Source organism: Amblyomma maculatum, chromosome 1 (genome assembly GCF_055883805.1).
Source record: "Amblyomma maculatum isolate TAMU_Amacu chromosome 1, ASM5588380v1, whole genome shotgun sequence".
In the NCBI taxonomy this organism is placed as follows: domain Eukaryota; kingdom Metazoa; phylum Arthropoda; class Arachnida; order Ixodida; family Ixodidae; genus Amblyomma; species Amblyomma maculatum.
The window spans coordinates 407333226-407352432 of NC_139344.1; the positions used below are offsets into that span (position 1 = coordinate 407333226).

Here is a 19207-nt window from a genome sequence, read left to right on the forward strand (position 1 = left end):
TAATATTTTAGTTGGCGGAGCTGAACACATCCGCATTTTAGGTGTTTTTGTAGCCTTAAGTGCTTTTCTTGGAGGTGCATATTGCTATTGGGGAAGGTTACGGCTAAATCTGTCACGCGACTGTACTCTTTAGATGCCATCAACAGTTCCAGGATAAGGTAAGAACCTGGGTTTGGGGCTCTCTTGGACCTGCTACTGAAATTCTATCCCTCGTTAACACTCCAAACATTTTTCTCCGGCTCTGCAGCAGGAGCGACGGAGACATTGTGTCCGTCACATCCTCAGATGCGCTGGATGACTGGGTGGAAGACATAAGTAGGTTTCCAACAGTCCTCGCCTCATTGGCCTAGGGACCCCCTGATCTGGAGGTCCGAGCAGCTGGCTTCGGTTGCTGTGTAGTAGCGCTAAGTAACGCCACCCGAAGCGCATATGCCCGTACTCACTACGCGTGGTCTGGATGGTGCCGAAGACGACTCAGTGATGCAGCGCTGTCACACTGCGCAAGAGTAACTGGGATTTTGCGCCGCTTTGAACCAGAAAGAAGAAGGAACTAGCTTTTGGTGCTCCAGAATATTTGGTTTTATCGAGTCCCCAGGGTCCCTTTTGCCAGTGCGTTCCCCCGTCTTCTTCAAAGAGACCCTCCGGAGGCCTTCTACTGGCCGGAGGACTTCTACTGGCATCCTACCACGCTGCAGCGATACTTTGCAACCTTCAGTGCTCAGCTGGCAGCCTGGCTAGGCCTGACAGTTGCTCAAACGACCATGGCCGACACGGTTGCTGTTGCTGGCAACGCTCACCTCTCTGTTGATTCTACCGCTCACCCTCCCGCCACAGCGGTCTCTTCGCACAGTAAGACTGACCTTCCGGACGTCATTCCTTTCTTGGAGGATTCTACCCCAGAAGTGAACGCTGATTCTGATTCGCATTCGCCTTCGGAGGCGAATTTGACTCATCTGACTGCCTTACCGGGCCTCTCCCCGCATCCTACTGCCATTGGGCCGTCCAAAGATCTTGATGAACTTCCACTGGGTTCCGACGCTGCCATTTTGAGGGCACACGAGCCGCTGATATCTACAATCAACGCCAGCAAAAGCAAGATTGTCCCTGATATTCGCGCTGTCCTCGTCTCCCTGGCTTCGCCTCTCAATGCACAAGCAATGCAATTTTTGGTTATGCTGTTCGGGACAGGGAGCATATCCGTTCTTTACACGACTAAATTTCTTCTCGCGACCGGGAAATATAAGCTCTTAATGCCCACAATGCGGTGCTTTCTTGTAGGACATCTGCATGCGGAGTTAATCCGCTGAGGACTGGACGTAATGTTTCTCGGACCTTCGCAGCAACTTTGCGGGCCGCTCCAGATTCCGTGGCACCACGCGAAGCAATCCCCAGATCCATGGATGGTATTCAGGACTTTATAAGACCTCATGAGCATCATACTATTGAGCCTCACAAGATGGTCTTGACGTCTGCGGCCGCTACAAATCATGTGGGACAGGAAGTTGAAACTCTGCTCAAGGCATCAACAGACCCAGAATACGAGGGCATTGGCGCTCTCAACCTCCGGCCCACGCGTCGTGCCCTTCTAGTAACTTCCAAAGACCCAGGAGATGGTGAGCGTTTTAGCGCAGCCATGACCCGCATTGAGGCCACCAACGTCTCAATTAAGGTCCGGGCTCCCTCGAGGATGAACCTGCACGTTCGGCTGTCAGGTGTTGACCCGGACGTCCTCCCGGATGATTTGGTGGCGGTCGTCAACCATAGAAACCCCGGATTATGCCTCAATCCTGAAACTTGCAAGATCCGACTTTCTTTTACTCAGCGATCTGGGCAGCGGGTTCACCTCATTGACGTCGACCCTCCCGTCTTCTCCTGACATCGCGCCGCACGTGGACTTCAGTTGAAGTTCAGGAGGATCTACATTTGCCTTTATGTACTTTGTGTGCACAGTATGGTCATCCCCTTCGAGCTTGTATACAAAACATTTCTCCGGATAATGCGTGTTGTACCCGATGCGCCGGTTCGCACGCCCTTGCGCAGTGTCCCAGATCGATTAAAGACCCAAACATAAAATGCGCCCCATGCGCAACGGCAGAATCGAGTGCCCATCCTGCTGGTGACGTCTCCTGCACCACCTTGCAGGATCAAGTGGCTCGAATACGGGCAAGAACCAACTATGGCTTTTAGGACCACGGCAACCCCTCATCCCAACCTTAATGTTAAGTTCTTACGAGTAAATTTGGATCACACACGTTGTGCAACTGCCCCGATGGTTAATGCATTCCAGATAATGACATCGCAGTAACTGCTCTCTGCGATCCACACATTACCCTTAAAAAAGAATTTGTAGGAATTCCCCCTTCATTTCATAAAATTTATTGTACTGAAAATCCCCGCTGCGTTGTATTGCTCCCAATACTCATTTTGATGTCTTTCCTACTTTTGTTTCTCCTGAGCTTGTTGCCATTTTGTGTTCGATATCGACTTATCAATTTCTTGTCGTAGCAGTATATATACCACCTCGCCCAGATATCAAAAGCTTTCTTGCTTTGCTGGCAACCTTTGTACAGACTTCACCTACAGATAATATTATCATTTTTGGCGACTTAACGCAAAAAATATCTTTTGGGGTGGAAGTGTTACGGACCTAAGAGAAACTCACGTTCAAGCATTTGCCGCATCCAGTAACGTGGTTGTTATCAATCATCCAAATTTCTTGCCAACATATGAAACTCCGTACGTTTCAAGTTGGATTGAAATCACATTGGCTTCCCCAAACTTACTTAACGAGGCCTATTTTTGGGAAGCTATGCCAGATTCACCGCTTTCTTAGTACAGATTTATTTCATTTTCTTTCATTTCTCAACTTTCATCACAGTTTAAGAGGCTTACTAGAGCCAGTTCATGTCGCTTAATTTCACAGTTTTTGAATTGGTTTCACCATTTTTACAATCATCAGATCTATTCAGCGCCTGCCCTTGATAGCGTCCTTTCAAAATTTAAACAGATCTTTATCAAACTCTACAACGAAAACTTACGAAAACATTTCTTGAGGGGTCTATTTAGTGGTCGGTTGATTTGCGCATAGAGCGCTCACATGTGCGGGCTCTTCGACGTCGTTTTCAGCGTATTTCCGATCCTTCACAGAGAATTTACCATCGCTCAATTTATTATAAAGCTCTTGCTGTCTATAGAACTAACATCAGGCGCACACATGAGAATTATGTAAAGGAACTTTGCTCAAATGTTACAAGGAAATTCCTTTTTGGCGAGCTCAGGACTCCCTCAATAATTCTTATGCTGAGATACCCTGACGGTACCCATACAGAGACGTTTCAAGACACTATAAAGATTCTGCTGAATACGCATGTCGCTGTGGACGATTTTGCTTTAAATCTACCTTTACATACTCACGTTAGGGATATAATTAAGCAGCCTTATAATAACTCAATCCAGGATCCACCTTTCACTCTTGAAGAAATTGAGGCTGTTATACCTTCAATAAATTTATTGTCTTCTGGCGGCCCTGATCTTATCTCTCCTCGTTTTGCCGTTTCCTTGTTTATGTTCATCCCTTCTTTTCCTCTATCTTCAACTCTTCGGGTCACTTCCCTCAACCATGAAAAATAGGCAGAGTTATTCTTATTCCCAAACCCAATAGACTACCGGACCTTCCCAGTTCATACCGCCCGATTTGTATTAATTCTTCATTTGGTAAAGTACTCGAGTGCTTGCGTTATGGTCGACAGTACTACTTTTTATCACAAAATAACTTGCTTCACCGGAATCAGTATGGTTTCACTCACGGCCGGAATTCTGTCCAGGCCCTTTATAACTTGCATGAATTATTACAAGATTACAAACAACAGAAGCACCCAGTGGTTTTAATTCCTCTCGACTTTAAAGGTGCATTTGATAGTGTTTGGCACCCTTTAATTTGCGTTTTCTAAGCCAGCATCGATGTCCAAAAATATATATATTTCCTTTTAGCTTTATTCTTAGATGACTGGCATTTACCATATCAATCTCCTCCTTGTTCTATTTTTGCTCCTTCTTCTCTTCTATAGCCCACAAGCTTCGCCTCTTTCCCCATTACTTCGGAACATTGTCCTTTATGACCTCCTAAATATGTATCTACCTCCCCCAATTCGCATTCAGGCATATGCCGACGACACCATCGTCCTTGTACCTGGTAAGACAGGTCGCGAGTTACCTACAAGGGCAACCAGCGTCCTAACTTTAGTCCACCAATGGTGCATCGAAAATCTTGTTCAGTTAAACGCACAAAAATGTTCTTATGTTTTATTTCATAATGGAGCACCAGCATTACATAAGCATAAACGCACCCTCCGTCTTGGATCTCACAGCCTTACGTGCGAGCCAACTATCAAATTATTAGGGGTTGTTTTTTATTCGTACCTTACCTTTATTCCCCGTGTAAATCACTTGCAAACTAAAACTTCGGCCTCTACTACTGTCACCCGTTAATAATTAGAGGGTATTATTAGACAGTTTTACTTTCACGTACGTGGGAGCTTCACGTACGTGAAGCGCCTACGTGTGACCAGTGCGCATGCGCAGAACGTGAAGAGTCCGCGGGAGTTTCATGGACGTACGTGAGATTCGGATTTTCACGTTGGCGTCTTCACGTTGCTGGCGTACGTGGAGTTGACAACATGGCGACGCCCTGCCCGCCCGCTTCACAGCAATAACAGCTTCGCCGCTAATTCCTCGGCGCGATATCGTGTTCTAAACTGTTGTATTCGCTTTAAGCTTACCAAATCTTACCCTCGCGTAAAGTTTCAAGTGACAAATAGCCTTTTTTTTAGATAGAAGGACGATTTTTCAGCTGTTAAGCCTGACGCAGAAGCGTTTGTCGTCGTCATAGCAAAGACCTCGCGAGGTCACGCCAGACCGGAGTTGAGCGAGAAGTGGCTAGAGAGTGCCAGATGCAAGCCGGCAGCCAACCAGAGGAGCCAATCCGTTGTAGGGGGAAGGTTGTGAAGTTGTAAGCATAAGTTCTGTTGGTTCCGTTGCCTAGCGAATTCGCTTTTCCAAAAGCGACGATCTGGATATGCTTCACGACGTGAGAGAATGCAATCCATTCGAAGACTGCATGCGACACGATGTGCGGTGGACGCATATAGGTATGCGTCTTGCTAATTGTTCACTGTAGAGCAACGACGTTGAAAACAGCAATTTCCAATTCGACCGACTCTTGGCTACGGCCGCAGCGTGGCTCGGCTCAAGGCAGCTAGCGACTGAACAAAATTAGTTTGGTTCATCTGTACTTGATGGCGCGGCATAACAAGTACGTACAGTTTTTCGAGGCTTGTATGAAAGGTCCATACATTTTGCTTCACGTACACCACGTACGTGAAACTAAAAGTAGTCCTGGCGAAATTCGCGCAGCGCACGTAGACTTCTCACGTTTGCGTACGTAACTCTGTACGCACATGAAACTAAAACTGTCTATTAACGATGCCCCCTAACGGTGCGCACACTCCCAGACACCCTTAGAGTGAGTGGGGGTAGCTGTTCCGGTCGCAAAGGAGATGCCCTCGACCTGCGTGGCAAGCTCAGCCGGAACTCAACTACCTTGTAGTGACAGAAGGGGGTGGCCGTTTGGTGCCCAGCTGTCGCCGGTTCAAGCCAGAGTAAGGTTCGGAGTCAAAAGTAACAAACAAAACACAATTTATGCACAGCAAGAGACGATACGAAGAAATACACAAACACTAAATTTGCACAGAAGAGGGGTTCAAAGAATAACAAATGCTAAGCATGCAATTACAGAGGTATTCAATAATATAGAGGCTTACAACACAGGTGAAACACGAGAGAGTTGCATAAACAAACACCAAATTGTTCACAAATTGTTCACCGGGCACTGTTGCAGTCCGACGCCTCAAGAGTCACGGCGGCCGCCATACAAAACGAGCGCCGCTCCCTTGCAGGTCTGTGGGCTTGCCAGCAGCGGGTGATCCCCGGGAGTCCAGCCGAAGCACAGGCGAACACGTCGCAAACACTGACTGACTGACTGACTGACTACACAAGCGGCGCGCTCTCTTTAAATAGGGCGCGCCGCGTCTGTCTGTTAGCACGCGCCAAAGCTAGCGCGCACACACACTTAGCTTCGCTGGTGATAGCGCTCTCTCCTCCTCCCGTCGAGCCGCGCGTCGTCATTGGCTAGGTCCCATAGAAGATTCTGGAATTTTCTGGCGTATTCCAGACCGACGAACCACCGTCCTCCCCGGGCAATGGGAAAGAGGGTGACGGCAACGCGTACAAAGCTACGCGCGCTCCCGCGCGTGGAAGGAGGCTTTTCTCTCCATGCTTTCCACGCAACGCCGCGCGGGCCTCGCGCCGTACCGGCTTGATGAAAATGTGCGCCGATTTCGTGACAACTACTAAGCTCCATAATTGGTTTTATTTATTCTTTCGTGTTTCACCTTCTCATTTGCATCAAATTTATCACCAAGTCATTCTCCCTCGATTACATATGCTGCCCCTGCATGGTGGTATCACTGTCCTCTTTCTGAACCAAGAGATCGCATCCTATCACCACAACGAATACCACTCCTCGCTCTTACTGGCGCCTACGCAACAAAGCGAACAGCTGCACTTTGTGTTCTTGCAAATATTGCTCCATTGCCTATTCATCTAGACCAGTTATGTGCCGAAATCAAGCTTTTTACACTCCGGCAACCTATAGTTACATACAACCATTCTGAAACACAGCCACTGTTCAATCCCTAGACTGATCATCCCTCAATGAAGTTTAAATTTCATTTTAGTAAACTTACCTACCAGGAAGCCATGTTTTGTTCTTCTCAACGCACACTGCATATCTATACTGATGGGTTGTTCACACTTCATCCCCGAGGGCGCAGCTTTTGTAGTGCTTAACTCAACCCAAAACATATCATTTGTTCATCGCCTTTCTTTGCGGGCCACCTTCCAGTGCGTATGAAGCGGAACTTGTAGCCTTCAATTCTGCAGTTGATTATGCAACTAACAACCCTCCCACTACACCTGTTCATTTCTATACAGACTCTCTGTCTCTGCTTTCTGCCATCTCTTCAGTATATTCGTTTAACCCCACAATTATTACCATTAAAAAGTCCCTGTCGCGCTTATCGTCTCTCGCTCCATTCATGTTAGTCCATATCCGGGGCCACTCCTGCATTTATGGCAATGAGTTGGCCGACCAAGCAGCTGGTAGCGCAGGCCAATACGGCCGTTTAAATCCTTCTACCCTTTCAAGGCGTAATGTCCGTTCACGCTTACATCGTTCTTCCCTTGTTTTCTGGAGCACATATTGGCGCGAAAATAATGGCGCCACCGAATTATTTAATTTGTATATCGGATACCCTCGATATACCACACATTTGTCCGCCCCGTAATATGCTAACAACTCTATACAGGGCATGGCAGATTTTTTTTCTGTTTTAAACGAGTACGTCTATCCTCCTGTTCACTTTGTTCCTGTGGCAAGATATGTAATGACGTCCGTCACTACTTCCAAGACTGCTCCCTTACTGCTCCTTTTGTTTCTCGCCTAAAGTCTTTTTGCTCATCAGATATTACAACTTCTCAATACCCGACGCTGCTTCGGAATCCTGTCGCTTGTGCAATTTTAATTCAAATAGTTCAACACATAAGCAGCCCTATACCTGACTATTGCCGCTGACATTCTTCTCTTATGTGAACTATTTGCTTGCTATTTCGCATTCTTTAAATCATATGCCGCAGGTCTTATTTTTCTACATATCTCCTCTGAAAGGTTACCTATGTTGCTGTTTTTTTCTCTTTATTTCTGTCCTAATCCACTTTATATTTTTTTTTTCGAAACACGCGTTCCAATTATGTACCTAATCATTTAGAGTTGATTTCCTTTTCTTTTTTCTCTAATATTTTTCTTGAATCGTTTTTCTTCTCAGGTATCCATTATTTTTCTCTATTTTTCTGGCTGCCTTATTACTTGGGTGCATTTTTGACCTGTTTCCTGTTGTGGCGTGCACGCTGCTGATGCAAATAGTCCATCCTTAGCTTTACAAGCACCAGTGGATTTCCATTAGACCCTGTATTTGAGTCTGGCAATGAGGGACTCCTCAGAGTATCCTGCCGACCCCCAACCACGCTCTGTGAAGAGGAGGAAGATTGCTTTTCCTTTCAGCCTGTCTGATTGGGAAACGCCCACTTGCTTGCATGGAGGCGCCTGCTGTAGTGCGCAGGTCACTTTTGCCTACTGGATCACAATTCTACGTGTCCATTGGTATTTCGTCCTGACGTGCCCTTCGATGCCGCCAACTCTTCACCTTTGTTTTTACAAGCACCAGCGGTGACCTGCTGATCCTGTGCTTGAGCCTGACGGTGGTAGGGCGAGGGTCTCGTCGGAGGATCCTGCAGACCCCTTACCACGCTCTGCACAAGGAAGGGCTCCGTGCTCCTGTGTTGAGCAGAGTGCTTTAGGCATGCCTTTCAGTTTTTCTGGATGTGCCCGTGACTGTAGTCACTCTTGCCTACAGAGCCAGGTCCGCATGGGCAGCATGCATACTGCTATGAAATGAGTGGAGTGACTTTTTTGTTATTCCTCTGTGATATGATACTTCTTTGCCTTTTCTACTGCAGTTGTCAGACGAGTCCGGTACAGTGGTGCAGTAGTTTTTTATGTATTTTACTCCATCGTTTCTCTTACCGTGCATTTTGCGGTTAATATAATCTGGTTTAGTGACGGACGTCTTTCACATCAGACTAAGTTTAATAGTTTTTTTTCTTAATGTTTTGTCTAGGTTTTACAATTCTTTCTCATCCCCTCCCTCTTGTCTGTGGTGTCGGCACTTTCTCAATTTTTTCAGTTTTGATTCTTCTCCTCCTTTTGTGGACCAACGATTACAATGCAGTAGGAGACCGCAATTCTTTATTGTTCACCCGATTTTTATTTCTTTGTTGGGGACTGTCCTGTATACTATTCTACCTCAGTCTCCCATTTTTCTTATGTTTTGGGTTTTGTACGTCTGCCTCTCTCTCCGTACGTTATTTGTAATTTTTGTATGACTGCTGTTTTGCTGCTGTTCCCTTCTTTTCTGATTCTGGTTCCTGTTTTTGTTTCATTTGCAGGTCTGGATACTAGCTTCTGGTTTTTTTTCTTTTTATTCTTCTTTAAGCCAGCATGGACCACCTTGCGACACGGACCTCGAATTTTGTTTTATCTTCTTTCGCTTTTTGGAGAAGGGTTTTTTTTATCTCGAGCTTCTGCTCTCTTTTATTTATTTTTAATTGGTTTTACTCCTGGCAAAGCTTTTACTGGTCCGAGCTCCTTCTCCTTTTTTAAGGTTTTTTTTTCTCAGTTTGAGAGGACGATTAAAGTGGTAAAATGGGCATCACCTAGTTAACCTCCCTGCTATCCTATTCTACTATTTCTCTCTTGCACCAGCGACAGTTGCTTTCGTGCTTCCCAATATGAGACATTTTCTGTTCCCCCTAGTGTCGCGGTTTCTGTTTTTCATGTCGAGAAATAACTGCACTAATTGGGATGGCCGGTCTTCTATTCCATGCAAAGTTCGATTTGATTTCGCAATTTTGAAGGGAATTTTTATCAGGTGGCAAATTATACCATGTCGGTCGGCCTCTGAACTCAGCGAGCCATTGCCGTATTTTCGGCGTTCGTATCGACATCGTGGATTCAAAATGTTTGGTGTAAGCTAGATCTTGGCACAGCCTCCCTGCACGGATTCTGCAAGCAGTGCTGACGCAAAGGTGAGGACAATCTGCTTTGTTTCAATTTTTTTGTTACCAAGCCTGGCCTCGATCCTGCAATTATATGCCATATTGTGTCCTTTCAGGTCGTTGAGTTCTTTATAAAAATCGTTAAGGTACGTCAGGCCGCCAGATGACTCCACAGACAGTGTTCATAGAACAGTGTGAGCTACCCGGTACGGGAATTTCTGCAAATGATTTACTTGACAGAACTTGACAGCTTTTCATGTTGACGGTTGTACAGTACTAATAAAAGGTTGTTGTTTGCTAGTTTTCTAATCTTCCAGCCCGGGCATTTAGGCTCGGTTAAAGTACTTCTAAAAAGAAAGTGTGAAGCAATTCATGCAGTTATTTCAGCGCGTTAGCTGTGAGCGGCGTGAAAATGGGAAATGTTTTTCTTCAGAAAAAATTCTGAATTTTTCTAGGTACACCCACCGCTCAGGGAGGAAAAACAAATGTTATGTTCCATCACAGTGCCAGGCACCCGCCACCATGCCCATCAAATTGAACGAACAGGAAACTGGAAAAAGCCAGATTCAGCTTTAGCCAAGCATGGCATGAGCCAACAGCCAATGTAGCAAGAAGCATCACTGGTTCACTTTGGGCTGTTAATCATTTAAAAAAGAACACTGAATGTTCTCCTCGGTATCAACTGCTGCTAGCTCTCTCTGTATCTACCTCGCAACAAACGTCTTCTTTTTCATTTCTTTGCTCACAGCCCAAAAAGAGCCTCGAATATGGTAGCCTTGTTGTAATGGGTAAATTAAGAGGATTATCCAAAGCTCGCACTTTCCCCTTTAGACCACGCTCAACGTGGTATTCGCGTCACCATCAAAACAATGTCCACTTCCGCTGCTATGCACGATGGTGGCACTAGTGGACACTCAAGGATGCGTTAAACCTGACATAAATATCCCGAAAAGTAGAGCAATAACACCTTCCACCGTTTCTCTGGCGGTAGAACTCCGGTCACGAAATTGGGAGATTGTGGATTCGGACCTCACCAGTTGCATGTGGCTGTTTTTCCTCTACTTTGTAATCGTTTATCTACATGCCACTACAATTTTATTTCACAACGATCGACACTGAAAAAGACCCTGCGCATTCCTTGGTGTCAGTAGCTGTTGTCACAGAGCGGTAACAACAGGACCAAGCAGGATCTCAGATTGTTGCTTGGTCGCGACCGCTAATACCTTCGGTATCCCTGTATGATCGCTGTCTTGACACATACGCTGAAGGCAGTGCAGAGGAGGTGAAATAGACGCCTAAGGAGAGGGCCAACTGTTCACAAACATTCAGGAGGATTGAGGACGCAAGAGCTCGAGTTGACATCGCCACTACTTCCTCTGTCTTCATTCCTGTCAGAGGACCTACCTTTGAAGTTATCCGACCCATTTTCGACTTCTAAAACCAGGAGCATTGTAATATTACATCAGGCACCGAGTTGAAATTTACGTTGTGAGAAGGACATTGTATGTGTTTACGCAAACGCTTGGAGCAAGTGGCCAAAATTGCACTTCCTTGCCTGTGTGGACCAATACACATTCGAAATTGCAAGGTTTTCTCACTGAACTTATAGCACATGTCTTACCACGAAACTCAATCATTTTCCTGTAGCCTTTTTTCGCTATCTGCTCGCCAAAGCCATTTTCAACTAGCCTGCTTACCTGTCCTAGGTCGTTAAAGTGTCCTCGTGCATAAAAATCTATCCACCCGACGAAAATGAAGCAGTGTCAGCAGGCAAGAAAACGACGTTGGCAAACCGTCGGCAGGTACACCTAGTGTAGAGGCTCACGCGCTGATAGTGGGTAAGGTGCCCGTCAACGTCGCTGGTAGAACTCACGAATGTTTACGGTTCTCGGTAATGCTAACACGAACTACTTGGCAGGGGCCTGCAAGCGTTCCGTATGCGGACATCAGGAGCAATAAGATTCAAGACCAGCAAATCGACAACTCCAGTGTAGTTTAAGGTGCGGATCTGTCTTCGAAGGAATGGTAAGCTCCGCACTTCAACTAAGTTGTTGCGAGCAGAGATGCACTGGCTGCGGAGCGTACGCTTCAGTCCAACTGATCGCACTTCCGTGTTCGGTCACGAGTTACCTCCAGGGCATTATCTCCACCTTCTGCGTGGTGACCGTAGCCTCCTCGTCAGCGGCACGATATGGTGAATCCGGCATCTCTGGCATAAATCTTCGTTGTTTGCAACTTAATTTTATGTTTCCAAAATCTACGTTGGTTTTGTGTTTTAAAAACTAAGCAAATAGCTTTTTTGAAGCGTGTACGCGCTACTAGGGATAAACTTTTTGGTCTGAAAAAAAAAAGTGATAAATGGTGCCTGCTCGCTTTAAACTTGAATTGACGACAGAAACTTGAAACGTCTCAACAAGGTACTTTGACGAGCCTTGGCACTGTATACAAAACGGTCATTTTTTTCCTTCGCTGGATGAACGCATTCCAATGCACACTGGCTGGCAGGGCGAAGACTATGCAAGCCAACTCATTACCATGGCGGGAGGGGCGGGGGGGGGGGGGGGGGGAGTGTTCAAACGCATGGCTATAATCCCGCGCCTGGCATCTGAATTCAGACAGCAGGTTGTATGAATAATCAAATCTCCCTCTGTGATTCCGGTAATGCTGAAGGTGCGCATGTATAGAGGGCGCCTTACTTGGACAGCACCATGTTTGCAACGAAGGAGAAGTGGCTGATCTCTACGCCCTTGGGGAGGCCAGTAGTGCCTGACGTGTAGCTCAGGCCCGCCAGGGTGTTCTTGGGGTCCGGCACGGGCACCTCCCGAAACAACTTGGGGTCCAGCAGCGCGAAGCCCAGGACGGAGATGAAGCCTGGAGCCTCGCCCAGTATGCAGCGTCCCTGTAAAGTGGCGACCACTCACGAGCAAATCTCCACAGTTGCGGCCAGCCCACAACCTACCTCCTCACTTGATAGCTATTTCTATAGCGGGACTACGGCAATCGGTGCTGCTCACTCACTTAGCGTCCCCAACTAGAAACGCGAGTGGCAGACGCTAAGACAAGCTCGACAGCCCAGTTGAGCAGTGCTGTATCTGGCCGCCTCTAACCCAACACCAGGCTCGGCAAGGGCAATGGCCATTTCACTGTACTCTGTACAATGGCTATGCCACTACAAGATAGCTGACGGGTGAGCTCGCACAAGCAACATCCGGTAAGTCGAGGGCGGTCAGTCGCTCAGCGAAACGGCCCCCGGGCGGAGGCTAGTAATCACGCCCGGGACCTACAAGAACTTCAAAGCATCTACCACATCATCAAAGCTGGGTGTCCCTCCAAGTAACCCCTCCAACAAACTTAGAAGTACAATAAGAAAAGGGAAGGGCAAATAAAATCAGTAGGGGGCAACAACACTAACAGGAGATGGCCGGGGGCGGGGGTGGGCTTTCGCGATCTCGTTTTCCTCTCCTCGTTTGGGGGCGCGGAGAGCGACTACCAATTACAGCAAAAATAACAATTTAAACTACCAGCCAAGACAACACCCTAACTTCATCTAAAATTATTAACTCGTTTTCCATTCCACTGCCCCTAGAACGACCCAACCTCAACACCTCCCCCAATTTTCTTCCCACACCTCTCCTGCTCTCCTCAAGAAGAGAGAGGGGAGGGGAGAGGAAAGGAAACAAAAAACATTATTTCGTTTCCCTCTTTTTCTTCCTTGTTTTCTGCCTTGCATCTCTTTATCCTCTCATTCTCTCCTACCTTAATCTCCTTCCTACATTGCATAATCTTCAACCAAGGGTCCCATATCATCGGGCCCGATTTCAGCTAGTCTTCCCCCGGAACCCCCGGGGTTCAGAACCGTTAATCAACCATACTACAAAAACGAAGCGCCACTCACAAAATTGAAGCATACTAGGTGTGGGGCGTAGGGAGGGGGACGAGGGCGGGAAGGGGGAGGACAGAAGGGAAAAAAGGGGGAAAACAGTCAACCGGAAACAAAACCAAGGGGCGGGAGGGACTCTAACTTCCATTAAGAATTCACAGATTCCCAAGCCAACAGCTGACCAACCACCACCCCAAGGAATCAATATCCGGGCAATTTCAAGCCCGGGACCTCCAGCCTCCTCCAACCGACGCAAGCCCGGCCCATTCATCCACCCCTCTCTCCGACCTGGAAAACAACCGTCTAACGAAAATGTTAGCATCAAGAATCGTGTAAAGCACGCGACAACAATTCGAGATGAAAACAACCACAAAAACCGAATAAATAAATCCGCGATAAGCTGGGCCGTTCCCGGGGCGACGGTTGGGCTGGATAGTGGAACTTATTTAATTTTTCCCTTCCCCCCCCTTTTTTTTCTTTATTTATCTTCAATGCAGAATTCTTTTAATGGAGCAATCCCTATTCATTATTCTTGCTATTGGTTTAAGCCCGTTATACCTAGTGGCACGAGGAGAGGCACATTGTTTTCTATTACTTTTAGGTAACCTCACCATAATATATCTCCTCGTCTTCTGGATATGAGTAAAGACGTGAATATCTTGACTATAGATGATTCTTTGCTGACAACAGCAATTACTTTGGAGCACACTGCGTCGAATTGACTAAGCATTTCATATAATTAGGCTGAATATTGTCTTTCTAAACCAATCTGCATACCGTATCCTGATCCTGTGCTGAAATCGTCTGCACTTAAGTTGTCAAATAGCTGTTAACCCATCCATCATTAGTTCTGACACTAAACCATTTACATAGGTAAGCATGGCTATATATTCTATATGGCGGTATCGCTCAAGAGAAATGTATACAACAGTTGCATCTTATATGTATTCACCTAAGTGCCTGAAGCATGGAAGCTAACGAAAAGGATTCTACTCAAGTTGAGGACAAACCAGAGGGCTATGGAACGAAAAATGGTAGGGGTAACATTAAGTGATAGGAAGCGTGCAGAATGGGTCAGAGAAATAACGCGAGTTAATGACATTCTAATCAAAATCACGAAGAAATGGACACTGGCAGGGCATGTAGTCTGAAAAGAGGATAACCGATGGTCGCTTAGGGTAACAAACTGGATTCCGAGGGAAGAAAAGCGTAGCAGGGGGCAGCAGATGTGGGTGGATGAGGTCAAGTTCGCAGGAGTCAAGTGAATGCAGCTAGCACAAGACCGGGTTAATTGGAGGAATATGGGAGAGGCGTTCGCCTTGCGGTGGATATAATCCGGCTGATGATAATGATGATATTCTACAGCCTCTCTTATTTCTAATTTCTAGGAACGACTTATCTCATTGTGATCGTCTCTTTAATGTTCCTAATTGCGGATGATTCAAATATACATCTTTAAACATCCACCAATCATGTAGTACCATCCAGTCAAAGATATGCCTTAATAACAAATTTAATGTGTCTTATCAAGAGCTGTTCATCAATCCTGCAAAATAGAAAACCATGATTTTCTGTCCGCGTCGCCAAACATATTCTTGCAATGCCCCAGTGACCTTTAATATTTATTTCTCTTCCACTATTTTCTGCCAGCCGCGGTTCGTTTGTGGGCGCAGTACTGTATCAATAAAGTTTCAGTGCTTTTTTGTTTCGCGGTTAAGCTGTATATGACGTCGGCGTTCTTCTGAAGGACCGGCGCTCTTTTGAAGCCTGACACTACTTCTACTTGTAATCATCATGAACGCTGCATTACGGATTCAATCATCGTGACTTTATTTATTACATCACGGGAAGGTAACTTACGTATCATGCTGCACAGCACGCCGCTACGACTTTCGAAACTAAACCCGAACGCATGCTTATCTTCAGCTTATACTGTAGCAATATTTCTGCACAGTGACAGCAGCTTATCATTTGTCCGAATTGGGCGTTTTCATACATCCTTCTGATAGGAAACTTAATCTTCTCCTATGCATCGAAAAGGTTTTACGAATCCTAAGTTTTGCGAGAAGTAAATTCTTCTTTCGTAAGATCCACAATAATTAGCCAACGCCACAGTTGGATTCGCATGCAATAAAGCACGAAATGGAATTACTTTCGAAAATACATTTAGCTCACCGCTGAATTTGCTTAAGCCATCGCGGTTTAGGCGCTCTTTATAAACCTCAATTCGTTAGTCATGATAAGTTTTCATCTAAAGACAAATTGCACAGCGATTCAAGTAGTCGTTTCTACCTAAACAGTCATGACAGCGCACATTTGTGCTTCTACTCGTATTTTGATAGTCTGTTTTTGTTTTAAAAGCAGAGATGGCAGAGCAGAATTGTCAGAGAAAACGGCTCTGTGCTTCTTCTTTGGTCTAGTTTTTGGCGCTGCAGAATATTTCGAAACAAAGACACATACAGCCTTTATCAAAAGCTTACAGCCCAAGGGGTCTACTTCTGAGCTATACTATGTGGCTCGTAATGCATTCCCAGGTTTCCATACTTGCTGAAGGCAAGAAGATTTTATTGCGAAAACAAACAAACAAACAAACAAACAAACAAGCAAGCAAACAAACAAAAAACACTACACTAGATTTCGAGCCTTCAGTGTTGCGCGGCGGTAGCCACGTCTTACCCACGGGACGCTGTGACGTCCCACCCCACGTGGGCTGGCAGGAGCTGCCAACTTGGTTCTCTCGTTTCACATGGGACGGTTAGGTCAGGATCAGCCTGCAAGGACCCTGGCATTCACGTTACCCCTACAGGCCACTAAGGCACGTTCATACGGCTTGGTTAAAGCGAGGCTTTATATGTAGGCTGAGGAAGAAGAAAAAGAGAAAAAGAACGCTCGGTCACCCGCAGCTAATGCTTTTTCGTCCTACCCTCTCCGATGGCTAGGACTTCCACGATTATTACAGAAGTCGAATTATACGGCTTAAAAGCAAACCCTCTGGTATGTCAACTTTTGATAAAGACTGTACCTACTCATATCCTTCGCTCGCAGAAGAGCGCCAGCGTACACCTTACCTTGTCGGGCAACTTCAACTCGTCGCACACCTTGCGCACTTTGTCCGCGTTTGGTGGGTCGGTGACTACGTATGTCGCGTCTCCGTCGCTCATCTGGTACAGCAGTTCCCCTGCGCCAAATATTTGGTTTGATGCGCACCTTACGTTTTCCGGACAGTTTTGCTAAGGATAAACGTCATGGAAGCAACTTTGCCGCATAATTCAGCACACCGCGTAATCCCCTAAGTTTCTTATTACATTCATTTCGTAAGCTTAGACTTGCTTCTTCTTATCTCGATCTGATCCTTATCAAATATTTTCTAATTCTCAATGCTAACCGCATTTCCATACGCCCCACGTATTCACTACCATTTTTGTTTTGTGCCACGCAAGTAATTTAACCATGACATACAACAAATTACGATACCCAGAATTCTTGTCCCACGATCCTTTCGCACAGGTCAAGGCATTTGGGGACGGACTGCATGGTTCAAAGCTATATTTCATGAAGCTATATTTCACCTTCCTGCGTTTGTGTGATTGAATTGGAGGAACGATCGGGAAACTCCAGTGTGTTAAGTATTTATTTATTTAAATATTTTAATATTTATTTGTTTGTTCGTTTGTTTGTTTTTTTTTTGTTTGTTTGTTTTTTGTTTGTTTGCTTGCTTGTTTGTTTGTTTGTTTGTTTGTTTGTTTGTTTGTTTGTTTGTTTGTTTGTTTGTTTGTTTGTTTGTTTGTTTGTTTGTTTGTTTGTTTGTTTGTTTGTTTGTTTGTTTGTTTGTTTGTTTGTTTGTTCCTCACAGGCCTCAAAAAGCATTGGGTGAGGGGTGCATATAAAAAAAATTAACATACAGAAGTATTTCGTAAAGTGCCGGCCAGTTGGTACATACTTCTTTGCAAAGCAGCACGCACGTTAAGACATAGACAAGTAAGCATACAGTGCATACGACCACGTAGATACGACACAACTAAGATAACTTTAAGACGCTAAACAAGGTAAAAGACGTATAGCTTATGTAAGGTAAACGACGCGGAAATATTTCACGGGAGGATCACGACAGGTCTACAGAAGTCGGAAGCCTAGACACTATCGAAGAAAAAGTAGGTATGCATAGATTTCAGATATACGCATGAAGACAAAACAAGAGCAGTAGCTTTGGGAATGTAGATGATAATGCTACAGTACTGCAGTTTAACACCTATTTGTGCAGCAATCGATATCGCCATGACCCTAATCACGGAGGGACTGGCTCGCAGCAGAAACGTGAAGGGAGTGAAGAAATAGTGTTATTACAGGCTTCAGGCGAAAGCCTGGTACAATGGCTCTGAGTTTGTCCGCAATGAAGGACTTCGATTAATCATCATCGCCTGCATTCTTTTTAATGTGGACCGACACTGTGCAATTAACCGGCTCTTTGCATTCACCGAAATGCTGCTGGCAAGGTTCCTATTGCGTCCAGAAGCATCGGGCATAGGGGCCGAGCAAAGCGGCCACTAAGTCACAGCCGCGAATTGAAGTAGGGACAAGCAACGCGGGGAAGGAAAGCTGTCGAAAAAGGTGAAACAAACTACAGATCTAGGATAGGTTGTGCTATAACAAGTTACCTCTACATCTGATGCCCAATTATCTTGAACCTACCGGAACAATGAAATAACGTCAGCATTAGCCTCATCCATAAAAAAGTGGTATAAAACAGTACAAACTTCGTTGAGCATTTGAATAATTTAGACACGAAATACGACACTAGGCACTGAAGCGCCAACTCACCTAGTGTAGTTTCCGTGTTTAAGTTTTTCAACAGCGCAACGATGTTTAAACATGTTAATCACCAACTAGCCCGACATGAAACCCTTTTGATGAAAGAGTGGCCAGAAACACAGACTTATTGTAATTGGCTTATTACTGCAAGATAGTTGCACCGCAACAACTAATGAATTAAACGGCACTATAACCTTGTGCTGGGCTAGTCTATCGCTCATTGCTTGAATGTAATGGAAGCGCCTAACCAGACAAGGCTACGGCGCCCTTTTCGTTTAATGAGCGTTCTTTCTCTCGTGCCCTCCAGCACTTGCTTTTAAGGCGACAGCCTTTAATGGCTCATGCTGTCGTGGAAAGTGTGTGTCGTGCTTTTGCAGCGTTCTGATTGACCGAGGCGGGATGCGTCCATGAATCTGCAATGCCACACTTGAACGTGCGCCAAAGAACGCCACGCGACAGGAGAGTTGGTGTACTGTCTAGACTCACACTTAGCGGAGAAAGTGCGATAGATTCTGCGCCTTTCCTTTCCTGTAAAACAATTATAATTATATGTAGCACTGCAACGAATGCCGACAAGAAACTGATTTATTTAATTTTAGGAAGAGAAAGACGCGGTACCTGTCTCACTTGTTTTCTGTGGACACCTCAACCGCGCAGTAAGGGAAGGGAGGAAGGTGGGTGTGAAAGTGGAAAGAGAAAGATGAGCCGTAGTGGAGGGCTACTGAAGAATTTCGACCACCCGGGGATCTTTAACGTGCGCTGACATTGCACAGCACACGGACGCCTCTT

General features: G+C 45.7%; 1 protein-coding gene across 1 annotated transcript in view; it reads right to left on the minus strand.

Moving 5' to 3' along the window:
- The window catches only part of LOC146208826 (uncharacterized), a 96094-nt gene that overhangs the window by 43271 nt on the left and 33616 nt on the right, over positions 1 to 19207 (minus strand). Inside the window, exons 4-5 of the mRNA XM_084579404.1 lie at positions 16678 to 16787; positions 12426 to 12628 (exon numbers count right to left, since the gene is read on the minus strand). Of these exons, the coding sequence (XP_084435530.1) occupies positions 12426 to 12628; positions 16678 to 16787 (313 nt within the window). The remainder of the gene's footprint in view (positions 1 to 12425; positions 12629 to 16677; positions 16788 to 19207) is intronic.